The sequence below is a fragment of the Lontra canadensis genome, unplaced genomic scaffold (assembly GCF_010015895.1).
Source record: "Lontra canadensis isolate GAN:19392208 unplaced genomic scaffold, GSC_riverotter_1.0 scaffold31, whole genome shotgun sequence".
NCBI classification, from domain to species: domain Eukaryota; kingdom Metazoa; phylum Chordata; class Mammalia; order Carnivora; family Mustelidae; genus Lontra; species Lontra canadensis.
In genome coordinates, this window is record NW_022631025.1 from 15,006,542 (window position 1) to 15,025,458 (window position 18,917).

General features: G+C 44.0%; 1 protein-coding gene across 3 annotated transcripts in view; it reads left to right on the forward strand.

The window, feature by feature from the left end:
- The first annotated feature begins 156 nt into the window (after positions 1–156).
- Positions 157–18,917, forward strand: part of OSTF1 (osteoclast stimulating factor 1) — a 53,390-nt gene continuing 34,629 nt past the window's right edge. The window contains exon 1 of one of the 3 annotated variants that reach the window (XM_032866661.1): positions 157–371. In XM_032866661.1, coding sequence (XP_032722552.1) covers positions 338–371 — 34 coding nt within the window. In that variant the 5' untranslated portion in view covers positions 157–337. The remainder of the gene's footprint in view (positions 372–18,917) is intronic. The other 2 variants (XM_032866662.1, XM_032866663.1) reach the window with 2 other exon arrangements.

Sequence of the window (18,917 nt, forward strand, 5' to 3'; positions counted from 1 at the left end):
CCGCCGCGCGCGCTCCCGTGCGCGCCGCGCGCGCTCCCGCCGCGCCGAAGCTGCCAGCCCGAGAGCCAATTAGCACTCGGCGAGACGGCGGCCACTTCCTTGTCGCGGGGGCGCGCGCTCGGGAGGCTCGGGCGGCGGCGCGGCGGGGCGGGGCATCGCGCGGAGCGGCTCTGCCTGCGTCCGCTCGTCTGACGGCCAAGGGTGGGCGCAGATCCCTGAAGGCGCTCGGCTGCGAATCCGACAAAAAAAACTTTGGGGTCCCCAGAGTACCGGCTGGCGGGGCGTTCGGCCGGCTTTTCGTGCTTGGTCTTGAGGCTCAGCCGCTCCAGGAAGCGCGATGTCGAAGCCGCCACCCAAACCGGTCAAACCAGGTAAGGGAGGCGCTCGCCGGGTCCCCTGGCCGCGGTGGTGCCCTGCGCTTCCTCTGCCACTTGGCAGGGCAGACCGCGCACGTACCCGGCCTGCAGCCTCGCTCTCGGGAACCGACCCGCCAGGATGGGTCGCTTTGTTGCGTTCGCTGCAGGGAGGGATCGTTTTGGATAGCAAGAGGATTTCGAGGATTTTTTTTTTTTTAATTTTATGTTTAAAGGGGAGTCGCCCTCGATATTGCAATATTGTCATTCGCTGCAACTTTCTAGTGGGTGGGATGGTTACGTCCCGTTGAAGCTTGACTGGAAGACGGGGATATTGATTCCCCTAAGGGGGAAAATTATATATATGCTTTGAAATGGTCTTTTGGCCACTTCCTCTTTTTTTTTTTTTTTTTTTTCGTGTGTGTGCGGTGTCAAGTTAGAGTTCTTGACCGGCCGGAGCGAACGGGAAGTGCGCTGTTTGCAGGGTGGGGTGGGGGAGCGAGTCTCCTTTGGGACTTTTGAGAGGAGCCGCGGATGAAATTGCCCTCGGGATCTTGGGAAAAGCATTTGGAAAACTCTGTGCGCGAGCTCTCGCGGCGAGAAAAATGTAGGCTGCGGCAGAGTAATCTCGGCTGTTGCCCTGTTGCCCTTGATCGTGCAGTCCAAGTCCTTTGCCTCCGCTTCCCCCCAGTGAGTTTGCCCTGCGAAACTGGAGAGGGTGAGGTGACCAGTTCCTTCAAAGCGCCGGTCGTGGCCGATAGTCTGTGCATTTTTTATTCTCTTCTTAGCATGTTTTCTGTGATAGGGAGACTCGAGAGTGACGTATTTCAATTCAATACTGTAACAAACTCGTGCATTCATTTGGTGAGTAATTACGGGAAACGTAGGATGTGGAAGATAAATGGCTTTGATGCACTTTGGGGCGTTTCCTTAGAATCTTCCCCTAATTTAAGTATAGCACGAGCTGAAATGTATCCACTTAACATCAAACTTCGAAGTAACCTTGGTTGCGGGCACTACACCTTTCATGATTTTCTAGTTTTCTTTCTTTATCATCACACAGTGGCGGTTTCAAGTCATTTCATATGAAAATTAAGTACATACTCCTATACTTGACAGTCATTCACTGGGGACTGAAATTTTTTTGTTGAGCTGGGTGTGAAGGAAGTTGCCGGGACTTTGGCTTTGCGGTGAGCAGAGATGGGGTGTGGCTAGTATTGGGCTCCCTGCTTTTTTATAAGTGGAATCTGATGAGGGGTTTGCTTTTTAAGTGCATGTGTAGGATGTGGCAGCTTTCTCAATTTGGATGTAAATCAGGACCTCAAGCACCCAACAAAGCAGAGTTGTTCTTTGCTGGCTAAACAAAGTACTTTATTTTAAAGAATGTCCGGAGAAGTTAGCTGTTCAAGAGGTTTTTCATCTCCAGACTTTAAGTGATATCACTGCTGCGGCTGGAGGGCCACTGACTGTGGTGTGCAAGCGTGTCCATGACTTGTGCGTACACTGGTTTGGTTGAAGGATCATACTGTTACCAGTTAGGGATACACACCCAGGAAACATTTTCGCGGTTGGACCCCGCTGCTTTCTCCTTCTCTTCAGCAAATCAGAAGGCAAAGGGTTGAAAATGTCTCCTGTTTTAGAGATGGCTTTGACCCCATACGGATTCATAAATGAGATCCATACTCAAGGTCACCATAGAAATCGGTTTGTTAGTTTACGAATTTACAATGAGAAATATTACTTTCAGTCCGACTCGAAACACTGGGTGGCCTGGCTTAATTGGAAACAAAACTGTCCTATTATAGTACTGGTCTACATTTACTGTGTGCCCGGCACTGATGTAATCACTTTACATATATTAACTCATTTGCTCCTCACCACAACCCTGTGAGGTCAGGACCATTATTGTTTCCATTGCACAGGTTGGGAAATTAAGGCACAGCACAGAAAGGTTAAGTCACTTGCCCAGAGTCAGCGGCCCAGTGGGGAGGAACAGGCAGGGTTAGTAAGCACTCAAGTAGTCTGATTTAAGAATCTGCATTCCTGGGGCTCCATGGTGGCTCAGTCGATAAGCATCTGCCTTTGGTTCAGGTGATGATCCCAGCGTCCTAAGATCTAGCCCCACACAGGCACCCGGTTCTGCCAGAAGCCTCCTTCTCCCTCTCCCACTCCCCACGCTTGTGTTCTCTCTCTCTCACTGTCTTCTCTGTTAAATAAATAAACAAAATCTTAAAAAAAAAAAAAAAAGAATCTGCCTTCCTAGTCATAATGCTCTTCTGCCTTATATCACCATTCCTGCGTGAGGTCTTATGTAGTTTAGAACTAGTGAGTGGAAGTGGAAAGGAAAATGCCTCTCGTCCTCAGTCAGATCTTGTGGTCACAGATGCACAGAAAAGGTTGGTAGCCGTGAGGAGAGTGAGCTTTACTTTCTTGTCCTGCAGGCAAGATGCATGGGTGAAAAGTGTCTAAAGCTGCTTGGAATTGGGAGTAGAGGGTTGTATTAAATTTTTGATTTCCTGGTTTGTTTATACTGAGCCTCATCCCAGATGAGAGTTAAGAAAGAAGGAAAGAAAAAAAAAGAAAAGGGCCATATAGAGGGAAGAATAAAAGGGAACCAGAGAAAAGGTTAACTTACAGACGTGTGTCCTAAGGTCTGCCAAGGTTTCTGAAGAGTGACTATAGATTTGGCTCTTGGCTTCCTGCATAAAGGTAAAAAAATCAATTATAAGATTCCTACTCTTTGTAACGATAAAATGTGTTACTTTCTCAGAGAAGAGATATGTTGTTGGTACTGAGATCCATAAAACTTCCCATGGGGCCTCTCAAAGTGTTGGAGTCGACTGCACATCTCTGTAAGAAACACAAGCGTGACATCCTGGTGGTGGTCCCTCTAGCTTCCTGCAGGGCAAGACCCGGGCAAAACAGCATGGTTCAATTCCATAGGCTGTGTTGAAGGGAGGGGAGCTGGGGGAGGGAGGACAAAGGACTTAATGGAAGATTTCAGTAGCAAGGGACATTAAACTATGATGAAGAGTAGTGTATCTATTGGGATGATTGGCATATATCCCATAAAGAGACTGTTTTCTTTTGTACCTTCCTAAGGTTATACCAGACTTTGGGTTTGTAGCCACATCCAAAATTCATTTGCTAAACATTTCTTGATATATGCAGCTAATGTTTTGGGCCTTGTGCTAGACATTGGGGTTCCTGGGAGCAATAAAATAAGGTCTCGTCCATGAAAATATCGAGTCTGATGGAGATTTAGGTATCTATAGATAATAATTTAAGTTGACCCCTATCCGTAATTGGATGGCTGATCTTTTACCCGTTTTGTTAGGAAAAAATCTCGTCATTAAAAATAAAAGTAATATTTTTTTCTTCTTTCTTCTTTTCTTCAAACCTTGTAATATATTTTTTTACGGGAAAGTTAGAAAATACATATAGAAAAATGTATGAATATATAAATATTATCCCTACCTATCTAGTGATAATCACTGCTTTCTCTCAGGTGTTATTTTTCTTCGTCAAATTTTCATTAAAAAAAGAAAATATAAACAATTATTTTCAGAATGGAGTCTCAGTTTCAATTTTCAAGTGTTTTACTGTTGATTGGCTTGTTTCCTGTAGTGGGTATACTGTTGCCGAAGCTCTGCTTGAAAAATCAATTTTCATGTTTTTGACCTTTCCTTGCCTACTGATGTCTTTATTTTTTTTTTTTTTTTTAGATTTTATTCATTTATTTGAGAGAGAGAGAGAGAGAGAGTGCAAGAGAGCGAGAGAGTGAGAGAGTGAGAGAGCGTGAGCGGGGAAGAGGGAGAAGTAACCACCCCATCGAGCAGGGAGCCTGATGTGGGGCTCCATCCCAGGACCCTGGACCATGACCCAAGCCTAAGGCAGATGCTTAACCTACTGAGTCACCCAGGCGCCCCTCCTACTGAGGTCTTTCTGTAGGGTCACTTTTGGCCACTCAAGGTCTGTCATTGAAACTCTCACCTCTCATTGTTAGATGTGCCACCAAGGTGCTCTCAGCCTGCTAAAAAGTGTCATGTTTCATGGTCTTCAGCTCATTCTTCATGGGACCCTCCTCCTTCTTCGGGACCAATATGGCCTCTCAGGTTTATATATCAAGCACTTTGGTTCTTGTCGGCCACCCTCCCAAGCCTTGCAGTTCAATTAGGGTGAACCCACAGGGCATGGTAGAGTGTAGATGGCACCTTGTGTTCTCACAAAAACTCTTCTTTTTGAAAGAGACTTTATTCTGAGACTGTATCCTATAAAAATGGCCAAAGGATATTGAGTGAGATTTGGACTAGAATCATCTCGTTCTAAGTCAGTTTGATAACCCTCCACTGTAGTTGGAAGCCAGAGGTCTGACCTTGACCAGTTCTTTCAAATGGCTTATTGATTTTGGTGGTGGAAGTAAAGCAGCATAAATATTTTATGTGTCTTAGGAAAATAAATTCATGGGACTTTGAAGAAGCAAATGCCAGTATTTGGGGTTCTTTTGTATTTATAGTAAAAACATCGTAAACTTCAAAGATGTCACCCATATGCTGCTTATATAACATTTTTGAGAGGAAAAAAAGACTTCCTCTAAAATGATCTGAGCTTTTGTGTATTTTTTTCCGCTCTGAAAAAATGAATTAGTCAAAGGCGAGAATATGGGATTGGCTGGAAATATACATATGGGTAGTGTCCTTCTTAAACTTCATGCTCCACGGATGCCTGGTGGCATCAAAGTTCAGGAAGCATTTTGGAAATTCCAGAATGATGGTGATGATTATAATTGTAATACTTAACATTTATTTGGCCCTGAGTGTCAGGTACTGTGCAAAGTGCTTGATATGCTCCATCTCATTTAATTATTCTAACTTCCCTATGAGGTGGGTCCTAATATCCCCATTTTTATGGGTGAAGTAGGACTTAGTGAGGTTAAGTAAACCACTTAAGGTCTCAGAGCTAGGAAGTGGTTGGTTTGACCTGGGAATGGAACACAAACTTTAAGTGGAAGCTGTGCTTTTTGGGCAGAGAAGTCTATGAAGACTCCATTAGATTGGACCGCCTTTCGTTGGGCAGTCACCTTCATTAACTTACGCGATTGTATTATTTGCAATTTTGTTGTTTAACTCCCCTCTTTCAGTGCATCTGTATTAGGCTATTAGACACTTTTTGAGAGTAGAATAACCTTTTGTTTTCTTGTAACTTTGCAGCAACTAAACTTTTTTGTTCATGGCAAATAAATACAAAGTCTTGATACATAACAAAGTTTTTGTCTGGAAGAAGGTGGGGTAGGCCATGGTTGGGTACCTCTTAAAGCTTCCCTATAAAGCAGCAAAGGCTGCAGGCAGTATCCATCAGCACTAGTTCTGGAAATAGTGGGGTCCCCTCCCTCTTATGTTTCAACATTTGCACAGCTTGACTCCAGTGTGACTAGTGCCATGAGCTTTTCTGACATACTTGTGTAAGGGAGGGGAAAAAAAAAAAACACCTTTCCTCTTTACCCTCTTATGTTCTGTTTATGGGTCCTGCAAATTAAGCTGACACAAAATCAGATTAACAGGAAGAAAAGGCATACAAGTTTAGTTGATGTTTTCAGGTTTACCTGCACAGGGGCTGTGCAGAAACGAGGTGAAAATCCAAAGAAGGGGTAGATTTGGAAGCTTACTGGCCATTTTAACAAAGGGTGATACATTGTGGAGAAGTGATGAAAGGAAAGAGGGGTTTTGTTTTCTAGAGGCAGTAAATTGTGGGAAGGTAAATATATGGGGAAACTAATGGAAGCTAAGGGTTATTTTAGTAAGGTTTCTTTATGCAGCCACATTTAGATGTCATCTCCATCTGATAGTAAGAGTTGTTCTCTTGTATGGAGCAGAACTCCTTCACAAGGGGAATTTATGCCCTGCTTTTAGGCAAGTGAGGGGAGGGTAGAGAGTTCTTCTGTGTCTGCTTTTTCTCAGTAGAGGTCAGTTCGGGTCAGAATAATTCTTACACCAAGTGGCATACTGACAGTGGCATATTCTGATCCCCATTTACTTCATACCTCATGTCCAGTGAAAACCGTTGCCAAAGTAGTACTCAGTTGCTTAATGCTCAGAGGAAGACAAAATACATGAGAGAAAGAGAAAGAGAGAGGCAGAGGGAGAGCAGGAGAGGGATGCAGAAGCAACTTTCAGTGGACTGATGTGAGCTGTCACATCAAGATTTTCTTATCACTTTGGGTTGCCTGGGTGGCTCAGTCAGTTAAGTGTCTGCCTTTGGCTCAGGTTTGGGATGGAGCCCCATATCAGACTCCTTGCTCAGCAGAGAGCCTGTTTCTCCCTCTCCCTCTGGTGCTCCCCCTGCTTGTGTGCTTGTGTGCACTTGCTCTCTCTGACAAATAAATAAAATCTTAAAAAAAAAGATTTTCTATCAATTTGTCAATACTTCAAAAAAGCTGGGCACGTGGGTGCCTTAGTCGGGTAAAAATCAGCCTTTGGCTCAGGTCATGATCCCAGGGTGCTGGGATTGCCCCTTGTCAGGCTCCCAGCTCAGCAGAGAGTCTGCTTCTCCCTCCTCCCCTCTGCCTGCTTATGATCTCTCTCTCTCCCTTGCAAAAATAAAGTCTTCAAAAAAAAAAAAAAAAATTCAAAAAAGCTTTAAAAAAAAACTTCAAAAAAAAGCCCCCTCCTCCCAAAAAAGAGATACTCAAGTATATTAAAGAAGTTTGGGGACAACATTGTAGATAACAGCACAGAGAGAGCTCCCCATGTGCTTTTGTACAAGGCTTGACAGTGCATTGCATCTGTTTAATTAGATCCTCATTGATGCACATCTAGATTATTTCCCTGTTAGTTACAACAGCCTTGTTCCTTACTAGGGTGGGAGTAAATCCCTGAGGGACAGTCCTGACAGTGGATTGTTGTACCAGAGTGTATGGGCAATGTCGTTTTCTTTCTTCTTTCTCCTTCCTTCCTTTCTTTTTTTTTTTTTAAGATTTTATTTATTTATTTGACAGACAGGGATCACAAGTAGGCAGAGAGGCAGGCAGAGAGAGAAGGGGAAAGCAGGCTCCTGGCTGAGTAGGGAGCCCGATGCAGGGCTCGATCCCAGGACCCTGAGATCATGACCTGAGCCGGAGGCAGAGGCTTTAACCCACTGAGCCACCAGGCGCCCCGCAATGTCGTTTTCATAGACATTTCCAAAATGCTCTCCAAAGAGGGTTTTACCACTAGACCTTCCTACCAAAAACGTGTGAGCATGCCTTAAACAGAAACTTCATGATGCATGGGCTAGGAGATGGGAATCGAGAGGCTGGGCAGGCCAGGGCAGAGAGTTTGAGGAAGTTGGGAGGGTGTCATCTAAGAGGGGAAATTTAAGCAGAATCTGGAATGCTGTGTCGGAGTTTGGTAGGCAGAAGAGGGGAGACCATCATTGAACTCAGGCAAAATGAGATCACTTGGGGCAAAATGATTATCACTTGATGTCCTCTTCTCTTCATTTGCTTGACTGCTAGGGCTCGGCTTCTCTCAGAGAAGCCAGGGAGACAGGGTGGACACACTTGGAAGCTGTGACCTGGAGAAATTTGTTCCGAATTAAAGAGAGAGCCATTTGCCTTGTGCTAACAGTTTGTGGAAAACTGTACTTTCCATGCAGAAAGCGAGACTTGGAGTTCCGGCCCATGGGTCCTCTGTGTTTGCATGGGTGTATCCGTTTGTCAGGACGTCAACCATAGCTGTGGTAGTTTAGGGGGAAGCCATGTGTTGGGGTCACAGCTCAAAGTCACTTCAGTCACTGGTGGGACTGCTGTGGCCACTTCCTCCTAATGGATTCTTGCTTGTTGTTTCCCACTTTATGTTTGGGGGCTGTCGTGTTTTTAGAGAGTCAACAGGGCAAATTCCTCAACTTGCTCTTAGGGTCCGAATTGGGGGGAGAGTTTTGTATTTGCATTTTGGTTAGCATGGGATTTTAAAACTCATTAGCATCCCTTAGAATTTGATAAACTACTCTGATTTAATATTCTTGGGGCCAAAGAATGCCCTGAACAGAAGTCCTTTCCTAGTCTCTTGCTCCTGATTTCCAGGGAGCCTGAGGTGATCTGAATTTAAATTAAGAAAGGCCTTAGAGACTAGCTGGTTTACTCTCTCGCTGGAGGGTCTGTCTCGGGCCCCTTACAAGGATCTGCAGGCAACCTTGAAGTCTTTCTGGCATCCCTGCACTCCAGGGGTTTTGCTTGATTCTGGGAAACTTGTAGATTCTATTAAGGGAATCCCTCATCAGGGTGGAGAGACTTAAATCAACTCACTTGCATGAGACAAAGAAATGACTTCCTCCTGGAGAGTATTCTGGGGTGGCTCTGTCTTCTAGAAACCTCTTGACCCCATCCATTAAGTGCAGGGACCTGCCTCCAAGTCCTAGGTCTCCGAGTGTGCTAGGGGCAGCCAGGCTGAGCAAAGTCCCTTTCGCCTTTTGCCACAGCTGGCAGGTATCTCAGACTCCAGATTTGGAAGGTTCCAGAGAGTCTTAGATTTCCTTGCTTGAAAACACCAGAATCTGAAGATGTTCTCTAAAATGTTGCTTACGCAGGTTTACAGGATTCTACGGCTGCATTTGGGCCTCTTGTTTTGATGAGTCAGTGTGAGTTTGTCGATAGTAACCCAGGGAACAGAAGGTATTCTTGCTGGTTTTGGTTTTTTTTTTTTTTTTTTTTTTTTTTTTTTTTTTTTAGGTAAGGAAGCTGGCTGTGGAGCATTGCAACAGAAACCTGTCCCTCCAGAGTTCATCTCTGAATGGTGTGTCAGCTCGACATTGTTCTCAACCTAATTTTTCTGTTAGGGAATAATAATAATAATAATAATAGGGAATAATAATAATAATAAGACGATGGTGATGATGATGATGTTAGGGATTCCTCCGCACTCAGGTTCTTCATTTAAGTCACCCAAGCAGCTGCCCTCTGGGACCTGGGCCTCTGAGAAATGGGAGTCACTGCCTAGGGTGACCGCCTACTTCGTCTTTCAGGGAGCCTGTCCCCTCGACAGGGCTGCCTCTTGTCCTTGCCCAATGCCTTCCTACTCTCGAGGACCAGTTCTGTACCTAAGTACCGGGGCTCGGAAGGGTGCCCAGCAATTGACCCTGGCTTGGTAGGATCTCTATTCTCCACAGCGGGCTCCTGCCATTTTCTGATTTTTGCTCGGTACCAGGTCTCGCCTGTGTCTTGACATCTGGCCTAGCAGTCTCGGTGTTTAGCAGCACTGGGAAATCTGCTCCTTAGTCTCTCCTGAGTCCTGGTCATTGGCTGCTTTTTCCCTTCTTGGATACGTGCTCCCTGTCACATGGACCTTTGGCCAACACATCTGAGCCTTTCTGATGTACTGTGACCAAAAGACTAGTATGGGTCTGTGTCTACTGTTTTGTTTTGTTTTTTAATTTTATTTATTTGAGAGAGGGAAAGAGAGTGAGAGCATGAGCAAGGGGAGGGGCAAAGGCAGAGGAAGAGAATCTCAAGTAGACTCCGCACTGAATGCTGAGCCTGTTGTGGGGCTCCATCTCCCAACCCCAGGACCGAGATCCATGCGATCGGGACCTGAGCCAAAATCAGGAGTCAGATGGTTATCTGACTGAGCCACCCAGGTGCCCCACCTGCTCTGATTTCACTTAGACTCTAGCTACAAAGGACAGGGGAGTTTATTTTTATCTGTTGTTTCTGCTTTTTTTCTCAGTTGCCTGGAGGAAGATTACCTTGGGTGGCCTTGCAGAAGTGTGTCCCATGAGATTCCAGTTGGGATAATTGCAAAAAAAAAAAAAAGTGTGTGTGTGTGTGTGTGTGTGTGTGTGTGTGTAATTCATGAACGGCTATTGGGACGTTGAGGACTTTTAATGTTTGGAAAACATGTAAAGTTAACGTAACTCAGTAACATCAAGCTTGTAGATATGAGCTCTAAGAATATATATATTCTGCTAGTTTTTTGAAATTAAGTCTCTGCAAAATACTGTTTTCCCATCTTTTTCCTGTCCATTTTGGAGGTGACTGTTTTAAGCCCTGGATTCAAGTTCAGAGCTTGCTTGGTAGAAAGTCTCAGGAAGGTTTCAGAGCTTCTCTTAGCCCACCCATCACTTTGTAAGTTATGTAGGGCTCACACAGAAACCAGAAGCCTTTTAAAAAAAAAAAAAATTGAGAGAGAGAGATTGAGGACGAGTTCACGTGCATGAGTGGGAGGGAGAGAGGGAGAGGGAGAGACAATCCCAGGCAGCCTCCGTGCTCAGCGCGGAGCCCCAAGTGGGGTTTGATCTCACAACCCGGAGCTGCAGCCAAGATTTGGATGCTTAACCAACTGTGCCACCCAGGTGCCACTCTTTTTTTTTTTTTTTTTTTTAAAGGAAACAACATTTATATACTCATAGGGTTATAATGACAAATTTAAGAATGTAGCATTGGGTTGATGGGAATAAATATTATTGCTATAATTTTAGAACTCAAAAAGAATTCTGTTCATAATTAAACACCAAATGTTCATTTTCTGCCAAATGTCTTAAGACCGTAGGCAAAGAATTGCAATTTGTTAGAACAGATGATGAGCGAAGACCCTTACTTCTGCAGCTGGACAGTGGGAACTGAAGGAGAGCAAATTCCTAGTAATTATTAGGAAAGCCTGCAGTTTACACAGCCGCTGCACATTGGTGGGAAGCTACTGTCCCGGAGAGCACTGAGTTTTCCTCTTCTCTCCCTGGGGGCAGAAGTGATTTTCACTGTCATCCCATCCACATTGTAAACAGCAAATATTTCTTCAGGCTCAAGGATTTGGGAGGGGGCTGAGGTATTCCTAGACATTTTAGGGAAAATTCCAGTGTCTCAGTCCCCTGCCTTCCCCCCACCGAGGACCCCGTGTTCAGAGAATGATAAATGATCTTCTGGACATCCGTTAATGAAGAAGAGTTAACAACACACACAAATTCCGGGAGCTCCGTTGCAGCCCCAGGAATGGGTGTGGAAGGTGTTGTGGGTCTGTCTTAGAGCTGCTGAGGTTAGTTGTTGAATGTGAATGTTTGACCCTGGGGAGTGCCATCCCTGCTCCTGCCCAGAGGTTAGGGAGATTTTCATCAGAATGGTCCTGTAATTACCCTGTTTTAATTACAACCCCAGAAAGCCACAGCTTTTCATTTGTCCTGCCTTGCTGCTCTTCAGGGGAAATCCAAGTTCAGTCTCTCACACCCTTCTTCCTCCTCCCCAGGTCTAATTCTGCTTTGGGAAAATACCTGAGCATTTCTTTGGGTTTAACGTTCTCCCCTGGCCTTTTCTGGAGTTACTTGGACTCTTTGGGTCTTCCCAGACCTCCAGACCTCTAGACCTCTGTCTAGCCCCTCCTTCCCATAAACAGTCTGGACTTTGGGGACCCAAGCAAGTTGGGAGGAAGAATGGTTCAATCACCTGGGTCATCCCCCTGCCTGGGCCACACCTTCCGCAAGGTGCCACATGCGTGGGGCCCTCGGATGGCGGTGCGTGGAGCTTCCACCGGCGTGTCCTGGCCAGCGTGTCCAGGGCCACCAAGTGAGACTCAGCACTTTCACAGTCCATCGGAATGCAGCCCTCAGGAACACTTAGTGAACCTTGTGAAGGGGCACCCTTGTGTGTCTTGAGACAGGCTGAAATTAGGGAAATAGTTTCCAATTTAAAGGCTGTTGTCCTAGTAAGTAGCTGATGAAGAAGTAACTATCATAGACCGCTTGTTGGTTTTCTATCGACGTCCTCTCTAGACCCACTCCCTAGTTTGGGTTTTGTTGTAATTTGGGATTTTTTTTTTTTTTTTTTTTTTTTTAGATTTTATATATTTATTTGAGAGAGAGAATGAGAGAGCTCGAGATGGGGAAGGGTCAGAGGGGAGAAGCAGACTCCCTGTGGAGCAGGGAGCCAGATTCCGGACTCCATCCTGGGATTCCCAGATCATGACCTGAACTGAAGGCAGTTGCTTAACCAACTGAGCCACCCAGGCGCCCGGGACATGGGTTTTGGCAGTTTCTTGTATGTGCTGCAGAAAATTTGAATCCTTTCGTTTCCTGAATGAGAGGAGCTCAGTTTCAAGGTTATTGCTTATTCATTGCTCTCTACTTAGTTTTTCCTGCTGTGTTTGATAATATTTCTCATTCATCCAGAGTTTGTATTAGTATACGAGAGCCTTTGTATTGAGTAGAAATAGAAAAATGCCCTCAGCTACAGCTCTGGCCCCTGTGTGTCTGTCAGGTAAACTTCAAGTAAGCACCTTGTTTAAGCTTGGGTCTATATGTCTCTAGAGAGTTTCTCTTTTTTTGTTCTTAGATACAGTGTATTTCTTTGTCCCTATATCAGGTTTTAAAAGGATTCTGTTTTAAATAAAGGAGACATTTTTATCATCCTGTTGTCTTCCTGGCTTGAGTCTTTATTAGAGGGCTAAGACCAAGGCCATTTTTTAAGCAGCTTTTTATTTCCTAAATACAACCGTAATTTTCCAATGAATTGGGCGTTCATGCAGTCTGAAGTTTAAGCTTGTCCATTTATTATTTGCTCAAATGAAAAAAATTCTCTTGAATTAAAAATAATTTCCAAGGCCATTTTAGTATTTTGTATTCAGAGAGTGTTTCATTATTGCCACGAGTACCAGATACCTAAATCTGAATAAATTCCCATTTGGTCTCTGGACAGTGGTTATACAGATAAATTAAATGTTCTGGCCTGCTGTTTTTTTCAGACTGTGAGTGGTGACCCAGTGGTAGGTCATGAAGTCTGTATAGTTTGTCACGACTAGCATCTTTTTTTTTTTTTTTTTAAGGATTTATTTATTTTGGAGAGAGAGAGAGTACACTAATGAGCACAGGGGGTAGGGACAGAGGAGAAGGAGAGACTAAAGGCAGACTCTCAGCAGAACAGAGTTCTTCGAGGGGACTCACTCTCACAACCCTGAGATCATGACCTAGACCTGAGCAAATTCCAAGAGTCACATACTTAATCGACTGAACCATCCAGGCACCCCTGTCATGACTAGCATCTCAGTAAAAAAAGAAGGAAAGAGAACAGAGCAAGAATAGAAAATTTCAGAGGGGGATCATTCAAAGTAAGGATAAGCATTTTTTTGTGAAACAGTGTTTCATTGTGTGTGTGTTTCCTAAGCCCTGATGTACAATATATTTCTTAATGTGGGTCTCAGAAATGTCTGAGAAACCCGTGCCCTGTCTGTGCTCATGTCCCTAGTCAGCGTTTCTCCTCCCCGGCCTCAGGCACGTGTTTCCTCCACACTCGTCCTGGTCTCCAGCCCTCTGGGCCTGTATTCTGGATCTGCCTTCCCCTCTTTCGTTGGCAACTCCTCTTATCCTGCCAAAAACCAAGTGGATGCCGCCTCTGGTACAGCCTGCACTGACCTACGAGTTTCCCCACAGTCGGCATGACGTACTCTTCCTGCACCTGAACTCTCACCCCTCTAAGCACAGTTGGCCATGTGGTTGCTAGTCTCCCCAGCGATTGTGTGTGTGTGTGTGTGTGTGTGTGTGTGTGTGTGTGGTGAGATCAAGGAGACAAAGAGGGCTCGTAATAAAAAAACACCCTGCTAGGGCGCCTGGGTGGCTCAGTCGGGTAAGCCTCCGACTCCTGCTTTTGGCTCATGATCTCAGGGTCGTGAGATCAAGCCCTGCATCTCACCGGTATTCAGCATGGAATCTGTTTGAGTTCTCTCCCTTGCCAACCCTCCCTAAGCACATATGCTCTCTGAAATAAATAATATCTAAAATCTAAAAAAAAAAAAACCCTGTGGATAGAGTACAAATAACATGTAACTTACATTTCAATAGGGCATTAAAAGAAAACATGTTTTCCTGATAATACGTGGAATTCTTATTCTTTATAGACAACTGAGAAAATTAAGAAAATAAACGTGGCTCATAGTAGTATCACCCAAAGTAATTGTTAGCATTTTGATATTTTCTTCAACTGTTTCTTCCATGCATATCTTCGTTTTGCACAGGTAATCATAAATGTAATATTACTACCAGCCTTTTTTATGTAACACTAAAGCATAATCACATCCCCAAAAAGCTGATTTTTTTTTTTTTTTTGAGAGAGAAGGGGTGTGTGTGTGGGGGCTCTGGTGGTGGGGGAGGGGCAGAAGGCGAGAAAGATTCTAAAGCAAACTCCCCAAGAGCCCCCCCATCCCGAAAAGCCGATTTTTCAAGGTCACAATAAACCTTTTTAAATTACTATTGTTGGACCTCTATTCCAACATATGTACACCTTTATTTACATGTTCTGTTTTTTCTATAATTCTGTATTCATAGGTGCTGAATGTGGGCCGAATGTTTGTGTGCCCCCAAAGTTCCTGTGTCAAAGCCCTAACCCCCAGTGTGATGGTATCTGGAGACAGGACCCGAGGAAGCATTAGGTTTAGAGGAGGCCATGAAGGTGGGGCCCACGTGGCGGGGTTAGTGGTTTTGTAAGAGAGACTCTCTCTGTGTGTCCTTGCACACAGGAAGGGCCGTGTGAGCACACGGTGGTCAAACAGCCATCTGCGTGCCAGGAAGAGGGTTCTCACCAGAAACCAAATTGGGTAATATCTTGATGTTGGACTTCTCAGCCTTCAGAATGGTGAGAAATTAATGTCGTGGTGTTCAGACCACCCAGTCTGTGACATTTTGTTAACGGTGGCTTGAGCAGATTAAAGACAGTAGCTGTAAGGTTCAAAAATGACAATTTTAAACTCATATTGAATCCTTGAATTGTCCATAAGAGGTATAAATAATATTACATGCCATGCTTTGTTGGCTTAACAAAAGCATGAAGATTTCTTGGCTGGGGTGTTGTAAATGTTAAATTCTCAGATCTAGAGGAATGGGATTTGGGTAAATGACTGCCTTGATAGTGGGGATAAAGATGCAAGGAATAGCCCCCCCAGATTAGCTAAAGATTTGTAGCAGTATGTAATAGCTAACACTTGTAGGCATAGAAAGTGCCTCAGGAACAGCCCTCAGTGCTCTATGTACATTGATTTGTCTCGCTGAATCCCTGCGTCTGGGCATCGAAAGCTCAGATCTCTGAGCCACATCCAGAGTTCAGAGCATGAGCTCTGAGTCAGAGGACCTGGTTTTACACCCATCTCTGCCCCCCTTTTTAGCTGTGTAGACCTGGAGTAGCTACTTTGCTTCTCTAACCTCAGTTTTCTCATTTGTAAAATGGGCTAATAAATACATAAAATATTTTCGGCCCAGGATTACTTTGAGGATCAAATGAGTTGTGGCAAGTCAGCACTTTGTATGGTGCCTGGCACATGGTAGGTGTCCCATAAAGTTTAGATGGGTAATACCATTTTGGATGAAAGATTTTAGTGTCAGAGGATCTTCTGTTTCAACCTTGGGTGTGTAGATGACCAGTCATTTCACATAGGATGGGGCTGAGAACCACACTGCTTGTGGTCTGTGAGAGACCGATTTGAGCCCTTCATGCTGTGATGCTCCTGTGGTCTGACTTGTTACCAACAGGAAAAGGGACCAGAGGAGAGGGGGACGCAGACTTTCTTCGGTAAAGGTCCAGTTGGGAAATATTCTAGGCTTTGTGGGTCACAGATGGTTTCTGTTGCAACAATTCAACTCTGTCATTGCAGAGTGAGAGCAGCCATAGATGGTGTGCAAATACGGGCCCTGTTCCAATAAAACTTTATTTACGGACACTGCAATTTACATTTCAGATAATTTTCATGTGTCTTGAAATAGTAATATTCTTTGACCCTCCCACTTGCCCCCAACCATTAAAAAATGCAAAACCGTCTTAGTTCCTGGGTCACAGAGTAACCAATTGTTGGCTGTCATGGGTCGGCCCTTGGGTTCATCTTGCCTGTTGCAAGAAAGTGGCGTGACCAGTGTTGCCTTTTTTAGTTAAATTCCAAGGATTGAAATACGGATTTTTCTAACATTCTTTCCCGTGGGTCTCCTCAGAGTGACTCTGGAAGCAGTTTGTCTGGGAGTAAAAGGGACTTACAGGCCATTGCTCCCTCTCTAATGTTTAGCCAGTCAAAACATACATAGTTGACAATGAGCGCGTCATTTGAAATTTTGCTCTTTGGGACTTTTATATTAGACCACCAGAAGAAATAAAAATAACCAGCAGTTATGGCTCCTGAAGACATAAAAGTCACCACATTTGCTGAAAGGCACTGAAAAAGTATAAGCAAAGGAAAAAATGGATAAGAAAGGCACAGTGTTAATAAACAGAACCCTCTTGTCAGAAAACACACTGGCTACTGTTTTTAACGAGCGTGCCATTCCTGCAGCTGAAATCAAGACACGTTTCAAATTCTTCAGTTTTTTTTGTGTGTTTGTTTTTCTGTGGCTTTTTGGGGGGGAGGTTGGATGAGGGGAGGAAGCAGGGAAGAGGTGGTATTGGTGTAAGGAGGGATGGAAATATTATGTTCATATTCTTTTTTATTAGTTATATCTTTTAAGGTATATATGCAAATGGGATTCATTGGATTTGATTTTATTACTCCAAGAATAGAAGTATGAGGGAAGAGACCCTTTACATTGGAAACTCTTAGGCATTGCTGTGCTCACAAGATGGTTGTCTCTGCAAGGCTGATAGCCTCTGGGTTTTTTCTTAAAGAGCAGTGTACTTTTGTGGAATGACATGAATAGAGATGTTCACCCAGAAGCCTGTTCTGAGTTAACTACCTCCTTTATGGGTATTGGAATCCACAAAGCCCAGGGGAACCCGTGTTGGCCCAACAGAGCACAGCTGTTTCCTCTTACCGCGCAGTCGAAATGATGGCCTTGACTCTTGGATGTTATCACATTCTGTTTTGTTTTTGAGCAGAAAACATCCTGTTTCATCATGCATGTTTAATAGAATCATTTAAATATGTCTAGTAGAAATAGCAATATTTTTATTTGCCCTGAGAATATTCGAAGGGGGTGACGGGTGTTTCATACCCACAGGGTATAAATCAAGAAGCGATAGTCCTTTCTCTTTGACAAATACGAGAACTCTGTGTATGTGGTAAATTGTACCTTTCTCTTCGACAAACAGAAGAACTCTGTGTATGTGGTAAATTCTTATTTTTCTAGGATGTTCCCTTGTTCAAATAATTCTCTTCCTCTCCTTTCCTTCTTTCTTTTTTAAGATTTTATTTATTTATTTGACAGAGATTCCAAGTAGAGGCAGGCAGAGAGAGAGGAAGCAGGCTCCCTGCTGAACACACATATGACCCTGAAGTTCATGTTAGCCTCAAATTTCTTCGTAAATCTGCCAGTCAGCTTCGGCTAACTGGTCAAATGGTGGAAAGCCTCACTTTAGGGTTGGTTCTGGTACACCTAGACTTGAACAAGGATTGTAGATTGCACAGGTAACTAACTCTCCTGTCTAACCATGTAAGTAAGGCAAATAGGGCATGCCATTTGGATTTGTTACCGTAATATTTGCTTTGAAAAGCAGGTAGATACTCTAAATGTAACTGTGGCGGTGTCCCATTTTATGCTCTGTGTATGGAAATTCAGTCAACCGAGAGTATCAATGTCTGATTTTTATTGGAGAGTAAATATTGCAAACATTGACGATGGTGAGGCACTGAATTCTAGGAGTCCGAAAATGATGCTATAAATATTAAAAAGTACAGGTGTAGATTGAGAATTAGCCTTAAGAGAGGACAGTTGCTAATAATTTGGGGGAAACCGTTGTCTCCTTTGTGGGATAGGCTTCAGTGAAATTGCACTATCAGCATTAAGCAAGTCTTCAGGCCCAGAAGGTGAAGAGGAGGGACATCTTGACCTCACTCTGTTTCTGTCAGGGAGGAAGGAAGGCTTGCCAACTCTCTGGCAGAATCCTCCCAGGCAACAGCTAGGCTGGCACCCGAAGATCTTGCTTTTACACAGACCTAATTTTTAAAGCACTTACTCAGTTTTGCAGAAGTCTCATCAGGCCGCAGTTGGTCATGCTGAGGAATTACGGCTCCTGCCCTTTTATGTCCAACGTTTAAAATGGGTCTGCCAGAATTTTTAATAATAAAATTGTGATCGTAATGAATTTTTTCAATAACATTTCAGAATTCTTCTTGTTTCCCAGCAGTCCCTTCTGTAAAGCAGTCTCTGGCTTTGGCAAATACTGATTTTCATATTTTGGCCATTTGGCAGTATGCCAAAAGGTGTATTTGGTAAAATTGCTAGAATAAACATGAATCTCTCCATCCATCTGTCCAGTCCCCCACGAAAGAATCTCACAAAACCATAATTATTTCTGTCATGTGCACTGTACCATGGTCATTTCTGTTCTATTTAATATTTTTGAAAGCCACTAAATCATTTTCTTGATGTGCAGTTTAAAAAACGTTGAGACTCCCTGTCCTTGGTGGCGGGTGGGGGGGGTGACACCGTCCTGGAGGGGTCATTTTTGTATGTAGCATTTTATCCACAAAGGATGAGACTAGGGTTTCCTCGTTAAGTTCCTTTCCCAGAAATGTAATTTAAGATGTCAAAGGCATCTGAGGACTTCCAAACAAATGAATGAATGTCACTGCCAAAGAATTTTCTCCAGTGGTCGTACCAGTTTAGACACCCACTCAGACAGTATGTCTGAGAATTCTGGTT